Here is a 19,478-nt window from a genome sequence, read left to right as displayed (position 1 = left end):
ATATGGCAAGCTTATGGGAATTGAGCCCGATTCATCGGGTAAAACCAGAACTCTATGGGAACGTGAATTGGGCGTTAAACTGTCTGATTCATGGTGGGATAAAGTTATTCTCAGTATACGTCAAAGCACACCATGTGCCAGATTACAGCTTGTACAGTTTAAAGTGATAAACAGAGTCCATTTCTCAAAATCCCGTCTATCTACAATTTTTCCTTCGATTTTAGACCAGTGTGACAGATGCCAGACCTCTCCCTGCAACTTAAGTCATATGTTTTTCTTTTGCCCGAGCTTACAAAAATTTTGGAACTATGTCTTTTCCATACTCTCAGGGGTTTTTGGAATCCAGATCCGAAGCGATCCACTAATTGCCATTTTTGGAGTTCCAGGGACCTCACTTAATCTGTCGCCCCTGCAGGGGGAGGTCTTGGCTTTCTGTTCTCTCCTTGCCAGACGCTGCATTTTACTCTGCTGGAAATCTCCTATATCTCCATCTACTTCACAATGGCTTAATACTGTAAGATCATGCTTAAGGATAGAAAAGATTTTATTAACAGTGAAAGGTAGTTCAGCAAAATTTACTCACAAGTGGGCACCTTTTGTGACATACTTAAAATCTCTGCCTTTATAATGCATATCTTGATGTGACTGACCCATCATGTCATGGTACTAAAATTTACAGAACAATTGAGTAAGGTGCTGTTGCCTTTTAGGCTCTCAATGCCGTCCAACCCCCTCATCCCCCCTGCCCCCCCCCTTTTTTATTTTATTTTTAATTTTTATGTAATTTTACTTATTTGGTCTCGTTTTTGTTATGTCAGTACGGGGATTTATGTTCGTTGTGTGTTAAAAAAAAAAAAAAATCGGAGAAGTCATGTAAGCTGTGCAAAATGTATGTAATATCAATGTATGTTCTCCTGATAAACAAATAAACAAGAAATCTCTGTGGGTGGTCTGACCCCAAAGCACCCATGGAATCCCATGCTTCAAAAAAAAAAAAAAAAAAAAAAAAAAAATACTTTGTTACTGTAAATTTAGTAGATTACAGAAAAAGATTAGTCAGAATTTTGACTTTAATCAGAAATTATTGATTTTAATCTAAGAATTGTGAGATTAAATTATTTTCCCGAGTGGCCCTAATCCTTGTCTGCAGTATCAGCCTAATGGGGCAGACTTGCTGACATGCGGTTTCTATTAGTGAAACTGTGTTATCTTTGCCATAATTCTGTTTTTATGATGCAACCTGCAGGTCTACAGCTACATGTGGCTCTTTAGATGTTTTTCCACATTTCCAGTAAAGGAAATGGGGGGAAAGCAGAAACTGTGACAGTCAATTATCAACAAAAAATCTAAAGTGAGCAAGTAAACAGAGTTTCTTTAAATCATTGCTAAATCCTGTTTAGAGTTGCCTTTGATTCCTAGTAACTGGAACATTAATCTATATATTTGATGTATGTTTGCTTAATGATGGTTTTTGACTTACTGTCATGTTTATTGCTTGTTTCATAATTGGTTAATGCATTATGTTTTTATGGTGTAAAGCAATTTGAACTGTTTTGTTGCCAAATATGTGCAATACATTTAAAAAAAAAAAAAAAAAAAAAACTGGCCACAAACCATGTTGGGGACAAAAACCATGTGAAAAACACTGATCTGGTCAAACGAGAGCAAAATGTAACCGTCAAGCCAAATATATTGATCAATGTTCCAGTTATTATAACTCAAAAGCAACTCTTAAGCAGGTGGGTTTTTTGCCTTAATTTAAAGGAACTCAGTATTTCGGCTGTTTCACAGTTTTATGGAAGTTTGTTCCAGATTAGTGGAGCATAAAAACTGAATACTGCCTTTCCATATTTGGTTCTGGGGATGCAGAACAGATTAAAACCTGAGTGATCTGGAAGGTTGATACAACAGATCCTTAATGAATTTTGGTGCAAGGCCATTTAGTAGGAGGAAGAGAACTATTGTTGAAGGAAAGCCATGGGAAATCCTGTCTGGTTTAGTTATTTATGTACAAAAATTGATCTCAGTTCGGTTGCTTGGATACATGTGGTCTCAACGCAATTAATATAATATTGGACACTTAGGGACTGACAGGCTAAACACTATATTTTTATAAACTGCAAAAGAGGAAACTGCAAGTAAGAATAAAAAATACCCCACACACATAAACACTTTTAAATTATTTATTTATATATATTTATTTATTCATCTCAGTTTGGTTGATATTCTTTTGAACCATTGTTGTTGCACTTTAGTATTTTTGTACCCAACAGAAATGAACAGAAACAAAGATGACAGGGGGAAAAAAAATCATAAAATGAACTGATAGAAAAACAAATGAATCTAAGGAAAATGGGGAGGAGCAGAGAGAGTCGGCTTGCAGGGATGGAGAGAAAGGACGACAGTCGGCGTCGACAGAGTTAAAAAAAAAAGAGGTGGAGAGAACAATGGTGATCAGGCTGAATGTGTCTATGCGAGGCAGCTTGCTTCATAATTCTCTGCAGTCTTTTAAATTCCCATAAGTGGTCCCTTCTGCCATGCATCTGCGCCCACCTCCACACACACACACACACACACACACCCAACACAGGCCACAACACAGGCCAGTCACAACATTAAATCAGATGTGAAGTTCCTGGTTGGATTCTTTTGCTGCCATGCTGTCAGAACCGTGCTCCAGTATTCAGATAAAACGCTCCTTTCTCTTCCAGACCTCCTTTGGTTTGGTGTAAACAGAGAGGAAGAAAAAAAACAAGGACAGATATGAAAGAGAAACAGAGCTGAAGTGAACACTGAATCTGTAATGGCAGAGCTCCTATGAGATGAGAGCCCTCCCTTAGTTTTAGAGGACAAACCAATCGCAATGGGTCTGTTTGGGCGAGCTTTGGTTAAAAACAAGCCGATTGGACAGAAGCAGCTCTCTCAGGCGATTATAGCATACAGTATGTCAACCGTGCAGCCAGTTACTAGGATATCTGACCTGTACAAACATGAGTGGAGATTTGTTTTCTCTAAAGCAGTCTCTGATGATCAAACTTTGTTTCCATGTTCAATATATTGGGAGGACAGAGTGAGCTCAGACATATAAAAAAATAAAGGATAACGGTGAAGGTATCATTCATTGATGATGGTCCCCAATGTGCTGCAGCTTGAATTTGAACGAACTTCAGAGTCATGTCTGAATACAATCTTGGATTTACTGTAGAAGACTTCAGATGACTCCTGAAATTATTCCCTTTCACAGTTCGCTGGCGTCCTCCAACGACAGGAACCTTTAATGGTTCATGAGACGCAGCTCTCACCTCCCGTCCTCGCTTCTGGTTTAGGGTTGAACAAACCGGTGCAGGAACCAAGTAACATGAATAAAAGGGAAAGAAAAATATACAGACGGGTAACTGAAGCTGTAGTTTTCCTCTGTGGTTGTAGCAAAATTAGCTCAGAAAGAAGGGCCGAGTCCATAAGGCGCCATCTTGTCAGAAGTCAGTGTAGTCGAGGATGGTGGGAGGATCACAGCAGGAAGGGGCGGTGGGGAGAAGTAGGTTTATCTGTCTCCAGGCTTGGGATGTTTAGGATGATATGTCAGCTATTTTACAAGTTATTCCCTTGTTTATTTGTCTTTTTTATTTTAAGAGTCTTTGTAGCACCCAAACCAACCCAGACAAAGCCCCAAGCCTGACCCTGTATAGCCCGCCACGACGACCCCGGTAACAGAAAACAGGCCCAACATCAACTAGAATGACAGTCACAACAACATCGATTGAAATGATACCTTAAAAAGCAACATAAAATAATTGCTCTTCTCTTATTCAAGTGTCTCAATATAATAATATTAAAATAATAACAATCGCTTTTTACGACAGACGGAGCAGAGCCCTCTTCTCTGTCCTCTTTTGGCTAGAAATCTCAAGATTCATAAAACAAAGAAAATAAAAAATAAAAACAGAAAGGAAAACATATTAAAAGACTCCAAAAATACAAACAATAAACAATACCAATAAAAATAAAAAATAAAAACTTCCCCAACAACATCAAAAAACTAAATAAAATGGAAGAAAAAATATGATTTGATACAGAAACTGTAATAGCGTTCTATACATGGCATCACTGTACAAGGAAAGGAGGAAATGTCTGGTAAAACTACCCACAATGCAATACAACGGTCACTGACATGGTGGGAGAGGAGGATGAGAACATAGAGGTGGAGGGGGTGTTATAGAGATGGAGAAGGTAGGGAAAAGGAGAGGGGTGAGGGGGTAAAAAGCAGGTGAAGCATGAAGGAGAGGACAGGAAGCCCAGAGGGACAGAATGAACCGAAAGTGCAGAATTAAGTCAAAGAACTTTGTTGTCCTCCTCGCAACATATAACTATTCTCCTTTAATAATAATAATAATAATTCATATAATAAACATCTTTTACAGAAAAACATGAGAGTAACCATATTGACCATAATGCCTACATTAACTGTAAAATGAGTCTTAAAATAATAATAATAATAATAAAAAAACCAGCAAAAAAACAAAACAGAATGCCTGAAAAGAAAGAAGAACAGAGCTGTTTTTGTCCTGTGCGATTTCGAAGCGCTCCGCCGCTGGATGGAGCGGTTTTTGGTGCCCATTCAGAGCCCGGCCTAAAACACCTGAAAGGGGCCTTCGTTGCTAAGGTTTCAGCCCCGACGTTCCTCGCCCCGTTGCCTTCGCCTTGCTCATATGCACGCAAACACACACACTCACTCCGAATGGGAATACTTTGGGTTTGTGGCAGCAGTGTGTGTGTTTGATTGTGTCGCTGTGTAAATGCACTGGCCAGTCAGGCACGTAATGAATGTATGCCGTTACAGTTGCCGGGGGTGGGGGGGTGAAGGAAGAACGGAGGTTCGGGTCAGAGCTGCAGGTGGGCTTGAAGCGGGCCGGGTTGCCGATCGGAGGAGGTGAGCTTGGCGAGTCGAAAGGGAGGGGTCTGGGGGGGTGGAGAGTGAGACCTCCAGCTACCCAAGATGAAGAGGAGACGACCTGCAACAGAACAATGCTGGATGTCTGTGTAGAAAATGCTGGCACTTTGACCTTTGAACCCCAAGGACCCCACCTTTGGCCCAACCCACCCACTCCCTCCCTCCGAAGGGACAGATGGAAACAGACAGATGGACATAGAGCGCCCCCTGCTTGAACAGACAGCGGTGGTTTGGCGTGATGCTGCTCAACTCAAGTCAACAACTCAGGGTGGTTGATATGGACGACGCACACAGGGCTCCTACGGGAAGACAGAGGGACAAAAGACAGAAGCTTTCATTGAAAATTCCACCTTAAATTGAAGGAAACATGTGCAGCTGAAATCATGGAGTTTTGACAAGAATAATAAGGAGCTGCACTGATTATTCACTCCAGCTCCAAAACTCCATTTTTACGTTACAATCAAACTCCTGTGGTGTGTTTTATTTGGATATTCAATAAGAGGCAGGAAAAAGGAAACAGTTTTCAGTTTGTACTCCTGATAAAAACTGATGTATTTTAACTGATGTATTCATCTTCAGCCCTGTTTACTCCAATACCCATAGATTCCATGCCTCTATTAATATGTCTAATAGCCATATATAATTCAATATGTAACCTGTATGGCAAATTGAAAGTTGTTAGAAATCAATTTCGCTATGTTAACTATCATTTAAGTACGGAAGAGGATTAGGGCCACCGAAAAAAAAAAAAAAAAAAATTCTGAGATTAAAGTCAGAATTCTTTTTTTTTTCAGTGGCCCTAATCCTCTTCCGTATTTAAGGAGCAGAACCAATTATGGAAGAAGGTTCCCTGGTCAAATGAGAGACAAGTTAAACTTTTGTCCCCGTTGCCATGGTGAAACACAGAGGTGACATCATCATACTGTTTAGAGGCCTAACAGTGACAGGGAAGCTGGTCAGAGTTGTAAAAAAAAATGCTGTGAAGGACTTGAGGCTAACACTACACTGAACTACACACACAGTCAGTTGTAGCTGCAGCAAAAGGTGGTGTTTCAGAAAATTGACTTATTAAGGATCAAAACAACTTAGATTGATTTGAAAAGCTTGTCGGTTTTCTTTTAACTCCACAACTGTTTGCTACATTAGTGTGAGAAGCCCACACTAATGTGACAAAATTGAAACATTTAAAGTGTTTGAATCAGGAAAAATAAAAAATAACAAAGGCTAGAGCAGCCAGGGACAAGGGTGTAAAATAGGATTCTTGTTCAAAAGGCTGGAGGCTTTTGGTGCGAATTTCATTTTGAAAGGTTCAACAACACACTACTCACAAATATTCTTTTTCTATTACTATGTACACATACCTGTGCTAGACCCCAGCCTGCTCCATGCTGTACTGCAGATCTGGGGGTTTGTAGCTGAGGAGCATGTCACTGGTGCAGGATGATGGGTAACAGGCTGCAGCATGGAGCTCCCCTTCTACATCGCAAACTGGGAGGGGAAAAAAAACTGCTAATTTACTGGGTTTGTCAAAAAAATTTAACATCTGCACAACGCTAGAGGTGTTTGCTCCTCTACCGACCTGACTCCTCTCGCTGGTGAAGCTGCTGGCTTCCAGTCAGAGACGTCTGGCTGAGAATGTCGGACATGCGAGCCGAGCTGAGCGCCTTTCCTGCCAAGAGGCTCATACCAGACATGGGATCTGCCTGATCCTGAGCAGAAAGAGGGAATGACAGATACAGAAGCAGAAAGATAATTTAACATGTTTTTCTTATATAGATAAGACAAAAATAATCCATCACAATTGATGTGGAAAACTAGAAAGGCTAAGGATTTGCTTCCATTGGATTTAATGAGAGATAAGGTGGCAAACAGATGAGAAACAACAATGACGTAAAGGTGATTCTGTGAGCTATTAACAGAAAATACAGTCAGAGAGACAAAATGGCAGCAACTTTCTTAGCGAGCAAAGAAGTTCTGATTATGTTCCACTCTTTTCACTAATGATACATATAAAGTCTGATTCAATTTGCATATTTAATTTCTTCCTCCCGGCCATTCTTCAGTAAAGTTGGCTCGATGAGAGATTTATAAAGAAGATGAGCCGCAAACAGTCGGACGTGCACCACAGCACTTCTAACGAACCACACAGAGGGAGACTGTTCCTGCCAACTTATTTACATGACATCACTCGCGAATCATGAATCCCTTTGATAATTCTCTCAGCGTAAGTGAGAAAATAATATGTATGCAGCACTAATTAAATTATGATCTGCTAAAAAAAAAACACATCTTATCCAACAAAAAAAAACAAAAAAACACATAATTATTTGACCCTCCTAAAACAAGATTAAAAACTATTTGCTGTCAGGAGCTGCAGATATGGAGAAATTTGCTGGTAAATATTTGAATCAAATAAATTCCTCTTTTACTGCAGTAGCATAATCTCACACTGAAAATCTAAGAGAGATCCTACTATTAATTTTAGTGCATTTTGAGAAATAATGGTGCCAAGAATTGTGCCATCTGTGGTTTACTGTTTTCTTCAATAAAACATCTCTTCAAAAGAAAGGTAAGAGGAGCATTTCTCTTATCGAAATTTCCCTTTTTTTAAGTTATTGTACGGTATAAGACCAATGATGCTACAGGCCTGTTTCTCTTCCACAATAAATTTTAAATGAAATCCATGTAAATTCTGTCTACAAGGACCCCACCTAAATGGGTTGCCAAAGGGCTTTTTAATAGAATAATAAAAAAATATGGAAAATCAACTCATAAATCAACCTTCTTCCATGCCCATCACAGTCTCCAGAACTATATCCTACAGTTCTCTTTTGGTGAGCTGAAGAGAGGAATCAGGAGGATCTGGATGGGTTGTGTGAAGAAAAATTAAAAGATCCAAACTATGATATCTGAACTAGATACTATGTAGACCAAAATACTTGGTAATTTTTTTTTGCTGTTACAGTAAAAGTGAAAGGACAAAACTAAGTGACAGTAAATGGAGTCCTAATAGGGGTTGTAAAAGGATTGGCAGCAGGGGTGCTTATGAATTTTAAATATTTTTTCATAACACTGCATAAATCTGTATAAGAGGCTACAGTTTCAAAAATGCTTCAGTGTAACATTATGCATCTTAAAATAGAAGCACATTTATATTAAGAGATTTTGCACATCTTTACCAAAGGAACAAACAAATTGGTTTGTTTCCTATGCAACCGGAGGAATCTGAGCGGACTTTCACTCACGTAGGCATCGTCACAGGTCTGAATGGTGTGGTGACGCTGAAGCTGCCCTCTAGATCTATAGACTTCGCTTTGGGGGCCTCGCTGATAGTTCAGCCCGTTGTGATCAGGCACTTCCATGGCCTGTCCTTGGGGCCGGCACTCTACATGCTCAGACTCTAAAACAGAAGAGTTCATATGAAGACATTTTGACACAAAAGAGAAAACTGCCACTCGTTTAAGAGTTGAATTGTTGATTGAACAGATGTCGCTTTTGAAGAACCAGTCTGACCTCTTGAAGCAGGAGGACTCCTTATGTAAGCACCGTGCCTGTGTGTAGGGGAGTTGTAAGGTGGGGTGCCACCTCGGGGGGGCCCCAGGAGCTCATGTGGGTCTCCTGCTTTAGCCAGCAAGCCTTCATGAGGGTGGTGGTATCCAGCAGGGGCCTCGTCCTCTTCCATGCTCTCTGAGTGTGGTAAACTGGGACATGGTGCCTGCGTCACGTGCTGCGGCTGCTGTTGAACCTCTGGGGGCTGTATTTGGAGGAGATGGTGGTAATGTTGACCCCCTGATGCAGGCTGAGCCACGGGGGGCTCCAGGGTGTCTCCCGGGCTCAGCTGGCGGAGGAGCAGCATTTCTCCAAACTCCTGTGCTGCACCGCTGGGAGGGGTTTGGGGCGCAGGGCACTGCCGGAGGTTCTGTCTCTTCAGGAGGGCAGCCAAGTCCTGCGGGGGCAACCTGGGATCCGCGTGGCCCGTCAGAGAATGCCGAGGAGACAGGAGGCCCTGCAGGGTGGGAGTGACGTGCTGCTGCGGGGGGCGGTAGTCCAAAGGAGTCGGGGAGAGCAGGGCCTGCTGTAGTGTGGAGGGGGTCCCGTAGCTGCCGGTCCCCACAGCCTGGTAGCCCTCCAGGCCTGGGACTTTCAGGGAGGCAGCCTGCAGGTAGGGGTTGTAGGAGCAAACGACTCCGGAGGCGCCCCGAGAGGCAGCGTCGCCGGAGAAGAGGTGTGGATTGAAATGGGCCTGGTCATAGGCGGAGGTGAAACGGCCAAGGCTGCGGCTGAACAGGAAGGAAGGAACAGGAAGGTTAGCGACAAACAACATCTTCCAGTTTTCACACAGAATGGACACAAGGCATGGGCCAGGATCACATGCTCATCGGTTTTTATTTTTAGATTTATTTAGTTTCAGTTTATTTTTAATTTCCCTTTGAGGATCAATAAAGTATTTTTGAATTTGGATTTTACATAAAAATACCCCAGTTTTACCATATTACAAATATGATTTAATTGATTTATTTAAAAAAGAATATATTGAATGTTGCTGAAAAAATATCTAATACTGATAATTATCAGCAATCAACAGGAGCTTGGCTCAACTTTTATTTGGCAGACTTGGACTATTTTGCATCCTTTGGTAATCATGCCCCAGAGCAGCTGTGGCTATAATCCATTCAAATGCCATAATCAGCATTTGAATGGTTGCGTGAATGAGAATGACTCATTTCATATAAAGCGTTTTTGAGTGACCTGAAAAGTGATAAATCAGTGCAAACAAAAATGACAGGTGGGGATCCTTTGGAACCACTTTTATTTAGCATCTACAGGCTCTCCTTAGCCCAGATTATGCTCCACTACATCTCTTAATATCTCTTTATATTTCTGTGTTACCATCTCACCACAGACCACTGCAGTGACTGAAGCAGTGCGCGCAGAATATTCACTTTAGTACATTTGATTGTCAGATGTGAGCCACGTCTCATCCTCAGCTTCCAAGTCAACTCAATGAAAACCTTGTAACTTTTCAAACGAACTGTGGATGCCATTTACCGTTTTACTTTTTAAAAGTCAAAAACTGTTTAATCACTTCATGTCTTAATTCATTAGTTTGTTTTAAATTTGAATTTAAATGACTTTTTTTTCTTTGAATTCACTCTGTATTTAATTTTCTCTGCTCCATTTTTCTTTAAAGCACCTTCAATTACCCAATGTAAGAATGATGCTATTGTTTTCCATTGTAGCCATTTGCTTTGATATGGCATTAAACACTGGAAACATTAAAGCTGATAATAGCTAGTTAACTGGTTGGGTGTGTACCAGATTTTAGTTCAGACAAAATCTGTCTTTCATGTGAATAAGAGAAAAGTGACGTAGGCGTCTTTCAGCCAGTTGATTGGCAGTGTGCAGCGCTGTGATGCTCTCTGCTCCATGGCAGGAGGAAACTCACATTGGTGCATTCTCTGGCATTTCTTTAATAGGTTTTTGAACCATAGCACAGTATGACAAAAATGTAACACCTTAAAAGAATATCTGTTTAAGACCTTAATTTACCTTGAGATTTGCAACTGGCCCATGCCTAGTGGAAACCTTTTACAATAATCTACAAAACTTCAACACACACAACCTAGCAAACACTTCAGTCTGGCCAGAGTACAAGTTTTCACTGAGGAGTGTAAAAACAAAGCAAACATTTTAACTGGGTAATACAGTCTCTCAGTGAAGACAGTCCTGCCACTAATAGAGAGTTTAAGGAGCTCACAAGGTGACTGATCTAATCCACTGGTTAGGTCGCACTCATATCTGAACACTCACCCAGACACACTGATGTGGAGAGTTAGTTGATGATCTCTCAGCAATCAATGATGATGAAGATTTACATGCATTTTTTTTTAAATGGTAACAAACATGATGTCCATTCTCACATACACACATCTTAAAACCTCTGAGAAACATGATGGATACTTCAAATGTTAAAATCCAAGTACCGGTATTAAAAAAACAGTAACTGTGTCCACAATGTCAATAACCAAGAAAAAAAAATTTCATTAAATTCATAAAAGAACAGAGTAATTACAATTTTTTAACAATCAGATCTGTCTCAAAGAAAATAAAAAAAAACTGTAAGGCTGCAGAAGAAGACACTGTAACAGTCCATTGGGTAATGTTGGTAGCCACCAGGGGGCGCGCTGACTGGCTGTTCAGAGGGGTCACCTGTGCGTCTCGGCGTTGTCTGCACTGAGCTGCTTCCCGAGGACTCTGTGTCCACCCGGTGTGGACAGGAAACTGCCTGGTCTCTGTGCCCCTCCTCCCAGCTCCACATCCTGCACCTGAATGGTCACCTGCAGCAGCAGCAGAGAGTGAGGCCTCCCGGAACATTGGATTCAACCTTCAGTGACTGGTTTAGCTGTTGGTAGATACCTGCTGCTGTTGCGGTACGCCCGGTGCCAGTGGGACGGCAGGGCGGCCGGGTGCTGTCTGCGAATTGGCTGGGAGAGTGACTCGAGGCAGGCCTGTAGGGGGCGGGCTGCCACTTTGTCCCTGGTACAGCGCTGGAGCACCGTGTTGGTACTGCACCGATGACTGAGCCCCTGAGAGAGAACGCAATCGATGAGAATAAAAGCACCGTGTGAGCGCATCTGACATTGTCAGTAAGAGTAAAAATCAGATTTTAGCGCAAGGACTCCTAAAATCTTAAAACTATACAACAGGTTCATGAGGCAACATGAGCTCTCTTTGGGAGAAAGATATTAAAAATATAATTTGATAGCTGATTTTATTTTATTTTAAGTGTCCAATTCTTTTCTATTATACTATATGTATGGCGTACTTTAAACGTATTTTTTGATAAAGTGCAGATATCTTGAAAGCAAATAATGAATAGGAAAATTAAGTGACATCTAGAATTGTAATTTTAACTTGTCAGAATTTCTTCTAAGATATACCTAAATAAATTAGAGATATCTTGAACGTCGATGGTTTTTCTATTTCAGATACCTTGAATTAACATTCTGACTAGAATAACATTACTGATATAGTCAATAATTATTCTGTCTAGTCAAAACATCCCAGATTTTCATAGAACTTTGAAATTTCAATGAGAAAGGACATCCAAAATCCTGCAGGCAACTGTATGGTCTTTTCTAAAAAAGCAGAATTTTGGCAAGTCATAGTTACATCTGTGATATCTTGAATTGTGCTTATGAATGTCAGACCCTTCAAATGATGAATGTATTTGAATATATCTTGAGCTGTTCTTCATACTAGTCAGAATGTGAATGCAGATACCTTAAATAACCATTCAGGATTGTCAAATGTGGTTGTATCCAGTCAAAACCTAATTTTAGATATCAGGAATGTAATTAAGGATAGTCAGATGGAACTGAAGCAATTTTATGTTAAAATGGCCTGCTGTATGCAAAGAGACAAACACTCAGTGAAGGGGCCACCTGTAACCTAAGATTAACATCTTTACAGCTACCTTACAGTACTGCTGCTAAACCATCATGAATAAATTACCAATTAACAGTATAGGAAAGTGAGACCAGCAGCCTCTGCCATGTTATATATTAACACTCAGCAAATACAAAGAGAAGAAAGTACGTACTGTAAATTACATTTAGCCAAATGACTCCTGATTTCGTTCTGTTACTTTTGACTATTTCTTTAAAAAGCAGCTGAGCAGAATGGGCTTTCCACAGAGTGCTTCCAAATATCAAATATCTTTTTTCCTTAATTTCAAGACAGAACTAAGAAGGGAAAGTGGTGCAAATGGAGATAAAGAAAACTTTAAATTTTTTGGGGTATTATTTCAAGAAGACAAAATATACCCAGGGCATGTTCAAGAAGAACTTTTGATTATCTGAGATATTTGTTTCTCCACTTAATGTAACAGAATGTTCTTGTGAAGACTGGCACCATAGCGCTGGAATATAATTTCAACATTGCCATAAGAAGTTATTACATTAACATCTGGTGTTTTTTTGTCTGTTTTCCCAGTTTGAAAATTTTATTAAGTAAGCAAAAACTTTGCCTTCATGCCTCATGCATTACTAATGGTAATGTGAAGAATTACCACACGAAAATGTTTATATAAGGACAATAAAAACAAAAAGTAGTAAAGCGGACCTCTTTAAAACCTTGATGCATCCCACCTCATTTTAATCCTACTTCTAATTAATGTTTTAAAAAACAAACAGAATGTAATTACCTAAAGGGTAATTACCCATTAATAGATGTGCGGCTAAAATATAACAGGACAGTTAAAGCGGAGCAGTGGAATGTTAAATCAGCCAGCCCTCTGGTTCTTGTAAGTGATCTGCAGTGATCACAGCATTTCTGCTTAGTCACAGCAACTACACCAAATTTTTGTGTCGAAACCAAAAAAAAAAGAAAGAGCACCATTACTAACCATGCCCTTGCATTAGGCCTGCAGAGCCAGGCGGAGAACTCTGATTGGGCTGTCTGAAGAGGTGGTTGCTGGGATGAGTTGGCGGAGGGCTGGAGGGCTGGATGTGCAACCTGAAGGAGGACGGGCCAGAGAGAGATAGCAGTGATGTAACACTTCAGTCGATATTGCTGCACCACAGCATCATTGTTCACCATTCAATAGCTGATGAGTAATGTGTGTTTGTTCACCTCTGGAGCTGGTGGGTTAAGTGACTGGGCTGGCTCTCTCCATGGCCTAAAGACAGACCCTGTTGGCAAAATGCAAAACAAAACATGTCACCTACATAGTATCTTACAGTGAGTTACATTTTGGTTTTTATGACTACACTTTCTGTCCTTTTTATCCAAGCAACAAATGGGACTTCAATTAGATTTCTTTCAAAAGTGTTTTCGATTTGCTGTTCGCCCAAAAAAGCAACATAGTCGACAAATTCCTACATTCGAATGTTGAATTCTGCAGCTCCTCCAAAGCTAAAGGTACTACTAATGGTGTCAGGTTAGCTGTTGTGTCCTACCTTTCTATTTTAAGATGATGAATTGAACAGGGCTGACTGTTCAAAGCTAGGAATATGGTTTCATATTCTAACCCTGCTTCAAAAAGTCATAATTTTAAAAAACAGTTTGGTGAATTCAATGTAGGGCTGGAACATGGTTAAATAATTTATGATACAAAGGTTATCTATCAGTTGATAGATAATTCTTGATTCTTTTTTTCTTTTAAGTATCTGAAATACTGCCAAACTGGTGTGACCTCTTTTTATTATTTTTAAACTTTTCTGAAGTGGTGAAACCAGAAACTGCTGCTGCGCTAGTTACTCAACAGGTTGTTGCTAGGTAACCAAAGAGTGAGTAAGTTGATGCTTATCTGGCCATGAAAAAGCTACGTATATATAAATACATACAAAACCTCTGCCTACCACCAGTTTAATAAAATTATTGAATATTCTATTGATATTGATTACTTATATGTATACTTTACTGATTCATTACCCAACTCTAATTCAATGCTCCAGTGTCTGTTGGTTTGTCACCTAAAATTTCAATATGTTTAAATGTCTGATAATAACATAGAAAAAAAAACACAGAATGTATTAGGCTTCATGTCTTCTGAAATTATAGGTAAAAACCTCCACTATCAAACAAAAGCCATGTATATAGTGCTGACAACATGAGTTGACCTCAGTCAGTGGGAAATTGTTTGAAGTATTCCCCCATGGGGCTTTTGGTTTTATTGCTGCATCTTGGTGTACTTTGTGAACTCAATCAGAATATTTAATGTGATCAACAGGTACCTGGATTTGCTGGTGAAGGATTTGTTGCTCTTGCTGGTACAGTATGTGCTGCTGCTGGGTGTGCTCAAGGAAGCGTTCATCCTGCTGGGCAGCATACTTCTTCTGGAGCTGCTCACACTCCTATTTCATACGCAGACATGAGAAATATTTTATATTAATACCAGAACAGACAGTACAGATTCCAGAAAGGTTTGCCGCCACCTTGATGAACCATTGCCAGACTGGCTTGAAGGATTGTGATTGTATGTAGATTTTGGAAAGTTTTTAAAGGCACCACCACTTTTTAATTTGCAATGTTAATCGAAATGTGGTAAAAGTCACTACTGTGGACTCAAACTAAGTTCATATCTGGATCTTGATACTTTAAACTACGGTTTATGTGCGTGAAAACAGTCTTCTGTAAGGTCTTAACCTGACTCTGCCCTACAATCTGCATATGGAGCACATGACCCTCTAGTTGGCTAGAGGAGGAGTTAACATAACTACCGTATGTCCTCTAGCCTATTAACCCCTGGGACACTTAAGTAATGATAATCCCAGCACATCAGTACAGGCCAAAGATGGCACACCTGCTGCTACCATGATGATTATCCCGTTCCCTGCCTACTTCCCTGAGATGTAATCCTACTGCGGGCTCACTGCGGATGATGTAATGTCTCAGAAAGCAGCTTGTGGGTTTTCCCAGGTCAGAGCCTCGGCCTGATCTAATCTTTTCCAAATACCGCTGAGTGTCACATTCCCAATAAGGCCACAAGAGTGAGCGGAACAGAGAAAAGAACAAAAATATCAAACAGGAGCAATCCTGTTAGATAAATGGCCTCTGTAAATTACAAAGGTTCTTTGTTTATATGCTGTGCTGGGACAACATGATCCTGTTCCATTCCTACCATTAACCGGAGTCCGAGCCTCAGCATATCTTACCTACAACTCCTCATGATGTGTGTGGAATGTGGAAATTACTGATTTTACAAACAGTTTGTTTTTAAAGGGGCAGTAAATAAAATGATACCATTTTATTTCACTATAACGTACCTATAACTTTGAGTTGTTATAAAAATGCTGTGTATTTCAAACATGTCTTGATGCCTTGAAACTGGGCCTCTGCCTCTTTAAGAAGCTCCTAATCTTTCCAACACTTTGCCTTCATCATGTCATCAGAATAATGTTCCTCATTATGACGTTTATGATGTTCCTAGGAATGTTATACTGAGAAGTAGCTCATATGTTGAGCTCAGCAGATGCGCAGTTCCAACACGTGTTAGCTATTTGCTGCTGTCACTAGTCTGGAGGAGTCGCTGCACAGAGGTGCTTGGAGACCGCAGACCAGACGAGGAGTTGCGTCTCAAAGGCGCCACTCGGTACCCCTAAACATTTTGCACATCTGAATGGTTGCCATGGGAAATTTTACACAATACTGCCTCCTTAAAAAGCCTAAAGTAAAGAATATTTATGCTTCAGATGAGACGTATGACATGAAAAAAATAAATCGGAACTCAACAAAAATAATGTCCTTTTATAAGAAACAGTGATGTTGAGAAAAATGAAGATTCACTAGTTTCGTGAATTCAGTTTGACCCCCACCTCCTCTCACCAAATCAAGTGACGCACCTGCTTGAGCTGCTTAATGAGGCTGCTGTTCTCCAGGTGAGCCTTGAAAGCCTGGATGGAAGCGGCGCCATCAGAGAAGCGTCTGACAGGAGAGAAGCGCTCCATGGGGAGGTGGAGGGTGTTACAGTCTTTATAGGTGGATCTGAAAAAAGGTGGGAGCCGCAGGGAGCACACACACAAACAGGTGTACGCATATACACACATACACATCCACGTAAAAGGTGACACGACATGACACATAACACAGGCACAGTGACACACACGGACACACAGTCAGAGACACAGAAACAAACAAGTAAGATCTTCCAACCTTTGCTTCCAGTTGTCATAATGCAGTAAAAATGTGCAAAAATACTTCAGAATTCCCAGAATTGATAGATTTAAAATCAAAACAGGTAAAGGTTTCATGTAAATGATTTTCTTTGTCATACAAATAGTGACCGGTGAGGGTTTGTAATAACAAACAGAAAGCTTTTTTTTTTCTTTGTTTTTTTGTTGATTAACATTGGACACACGAATAAATACTGTAAACTTTCACTTTTTCTATCATTATTTACAAGGCCTGCTTCCAAAAATGCAACATTAAATTGTTTGTTGAGAATTTCAGCTTAATCAATACCCAGCTTGTTGAAAATGTAAAAAAATGTCTTTGATGAGGTGAAGAAGACTTAATGTGGATTTAAAGACAAACTATTTCTTGAAAGATGCGCTGGATATTCATTACAAGTTCAAGTCAGAGGAAGACTTCAGCAGACACCAGGAAGTCTCATTTTGACAGAAAATTTGCTCTTTTATCTTTCAAAGTTTTTCACCGATGTCTTTCACAGAATATGCTGAACTGTGAATTTTGGAAAACTTCTGGAAATCTTAGAGATGGCTTAGTGCAACCTGTGGCTCTTACACACACAATATAGGTGAAAAAAAAGAAATAGAACTGAGCAGTGAGTTTAAACGTAGTGGTATTATAAAAGGCTTAAAATGTTTTGTTTCCATATTTGCATAGAACAAAGGGACACAAATGACATAATGGAATATTAATCTTTTTTGTTCAGCCATTTAATCAAATGTTTTGCTATCAAACAGCAAAAAGTATTCAAAAAAACGTTATTAAATTTCTTTTTCATAAATAACGTTTCACTCAAAACAATCCTTTAAGTTTATTTTTACAGTAAACGTTTTCCGGTAAAAGGCTCTTCTGTAATTAAATAATTAAATGAATAAAAGTAAATATTCTATTCTGTTAAATGTTTCCATGTTGTGCTGCCTCCCCTCACTAGTTACTGCCAGGCTGGGAAATCATTAGTTTCCTGATTGGTAGTGATCCAGGCAAGTGTTATTAAAAGTGGGCGGAGCCTGTCGTTTTAAATGAGCTGGTTCAGCTTCTCAGTTTCAGTTCTTATGGTAGTCATTTAGTCAGTGTATAAAGTAGAGATGAAATGATTAATCTGATTAATTGTTATAAATTGATTCTAGAAATAATTGTCAACTATTTTAGTAGTATTAGTAATATTAATCATTAATTTAGTAATAGTAATCATTAACTGGAGAATACAGACTCAAAAAGACAATTTGAGTCTATACTATAGTTAAGTCAAAACTATACAAAAAATATTTACACTTTGAATTTAGCACAAAAAGATTAAAAAGCGTGCACGGCAGCAATGCTATTTCAGCATTTTTGACAACAAGAATGTTCTTATTTAAGAAGAAATTGAACTGTTCAGTTCCATAATTTAATATATTTGTAATACTCCATAAAAAGTCTTGAGCAGTTAAGTGAAAAATCTGCAGTGTGAACATTTTTTAATTCTATTAATTTTCAGAATAATCAATTACCAAAATAATTGTTAGTTCCAGCCCTAATGCATAGAAAACAGACTGCTCTCTACAGCTTGTGAAATTAATAGAAATCTTTAGTGTAAGATGAAAAATGTCAAGTTTGTACTTATTTTATGATAAAATAGAACATCTGTTCTATTATAAAATGTTGCTTCTACTCCCAATATAAATAATTAATGTCTGCTAGCAGCCAGAAGGCTACAGAGCTCAGAGTCAGTTAAAAATCAGCAGGGCAGGTCCGACCTTTACAACAACACAGCTGTGATCGGAGCATCTGTAACTATGGCCCTGCCTGGAAGGGCCAGGTGCTTCTTTCATCCACGTGACTGCGTTAAAAAACCAGAGTGCTCTGTGCGTGGGAGTGTGTTGGTGTGTATACAGCTCAGAGTGGGCGTGTCCCCTCACCGGGCGTATGTGTCAGGCACCCAGCCGGCCCTCTGGCGGGGGCCCTGGGGCCGCTGTGACTCTGTCGAGGGCTCGCCATGCGATGTGCTTGGGAGCACGTGCGTCGTGTGCCGCTTGGAGCGGTTCGCCAGGTACCTGGGCCGCAGGAAGGGGGGAGGAGGACGGGGTGAGGGTGGGAGACAGGAAGCAGCGCTGGTCAGCTCTCTGTCCTCATTGGCTAACAGGGATGGGGGCGGGGGAAGGCCCTGCCCTTCCCTCCTCTGCCAATAGGTGCCATCATTCATATCATCTTAGCCAATCAGGAAACATCAAATAAAATGACACCACAGATGGATGTTAAGGCTTCATGGGAGTTAAACAACCACCCAGCTTCCAATTAAAGGATTGGGCTGGTTGCTATTTGTTCTTTTACGCAGTCGCCGCTTTGGCAAGCTTCAGGAGTTAGCAAAGCTGTGTGAGAAAGGGTGAAAGAAGTCCACAGAGTCATTTGGCACTTACGCAGATGAGAAAGATAAAGAAGCTCTGGCTCAGAGAGTTTGAGAGAACGGATGGCAGAATCGCTTCGGGATGGTGGCAGAAGGCACTTGCGCGATGGAGAAAGAGGAAAAGATGGGATAAGCACCACAGCACAGTGGCCACCTCCCGAAGGGGAAAAGAAGCAGAGCAGCCTGAAGGCACTCACTCCCAGCAACCCAGGACACCGGCAAGGAGAATAGAAGCTGCAGTCTGAAGAGGAGCAGCTGAAACACCTTAGCGCACTCTTTCCAGCCTAGTATCCCACAATTTGCTTCATAATTAAGGCTCCAACATACTTCATCCAAAGTCGACACGCAGTTTGCAAACATCTTTCAGTCACAGAGACTGTTTTGGCACTTTGGATGAAGTATGTTGGGCGCCTTTAGTCCTAAAGAAGATTGGATCCAATATTTTAAGCCCTTTCT

The 19,478-nt window shown here is 40.3% G+C and overlaps 1 protein-coding gene across 3 annotated transcripts in view; it reads right to left on the bottom strand.

Moving 5' to 3' along the window:
• Positions 1-2,169: 2,169 nt before the first annotated feature.
• sik3 (SIK family kinase 3) overlaps positions 2,170-19,478 on the bottom strand; it is a 43,367-nt gene continuing 26,058 nt past the window's right edge. For 2 of the 3 annotated variants that reach the window (XM_028045121.1, XM_028045123.1), the window contains exons 15-26: positions 18,538-18,672; positions 16,294-16,435; positions 14,686-14,805; positions 13,583-13,641; positions 13,356-13,465; positions 11,366-11,535; positions 11,159-11,286; positions 8,462-9,228; positions 8,194-8,348; positions 6,528-6,657; positions 6,310-6,436; positions 2,170-5,247 (exon numbers count right to left, since the gene is read on the bottom strand). In XM_028045121.1, the coding sequence (XP_027900922.1) occupies positions 6,315-6,436; positions 6,528-6,657; positions 8,194-8,348; positions 8,462-9,228; positions 11,159-11,286; positions 11,366-11,535; positions 13,356-13,465; positions 13,583-13,641; positions 14,686-14,805; positions 16,294-16,435; positions 18,538-18,672 (2,038 nt within the window). In that variant the 3' untranslated portion in view covers positions 2,170-5,247; positions 6,310-6,314. The remainder of the gene's footprint in view (positions 5,248-6,309; positions 6,437-6,527; positions 6,658-8,193; positions 8,349-8,461; positions 9,229-11,158; positions 11,287-11,365; positions 11,536-13,355; positions 13,466-13,582; positions 13,642-14,685; positions 14,806-16,293; positions 16,436-18,537; positions 18,673-19,478) is intronic. The other variant, XM_028045124.1, reaches the window with a different exon arrangement.

Source organism: Xiphophorus couchianus, chromosome 18, assembly GCF_001444195.1.
Source record: "Xiphophorus couchianus chromosome 18, X_couchianus-1.0, whole genome shotgun sequence".
Classification (NCBI taxonomy): domain Eukaryota; kingdom Metazoa; phylum Chordata; class Actinopteri; order Cyprinodontiformes; family Poeciliidae; genus Xiphophorus; species Xiphophorus couchianus.
Note: the sequence above shows the minus strand (reverse complement) of the source record. Positions and strands in the feature narration are given on the sequence as shown.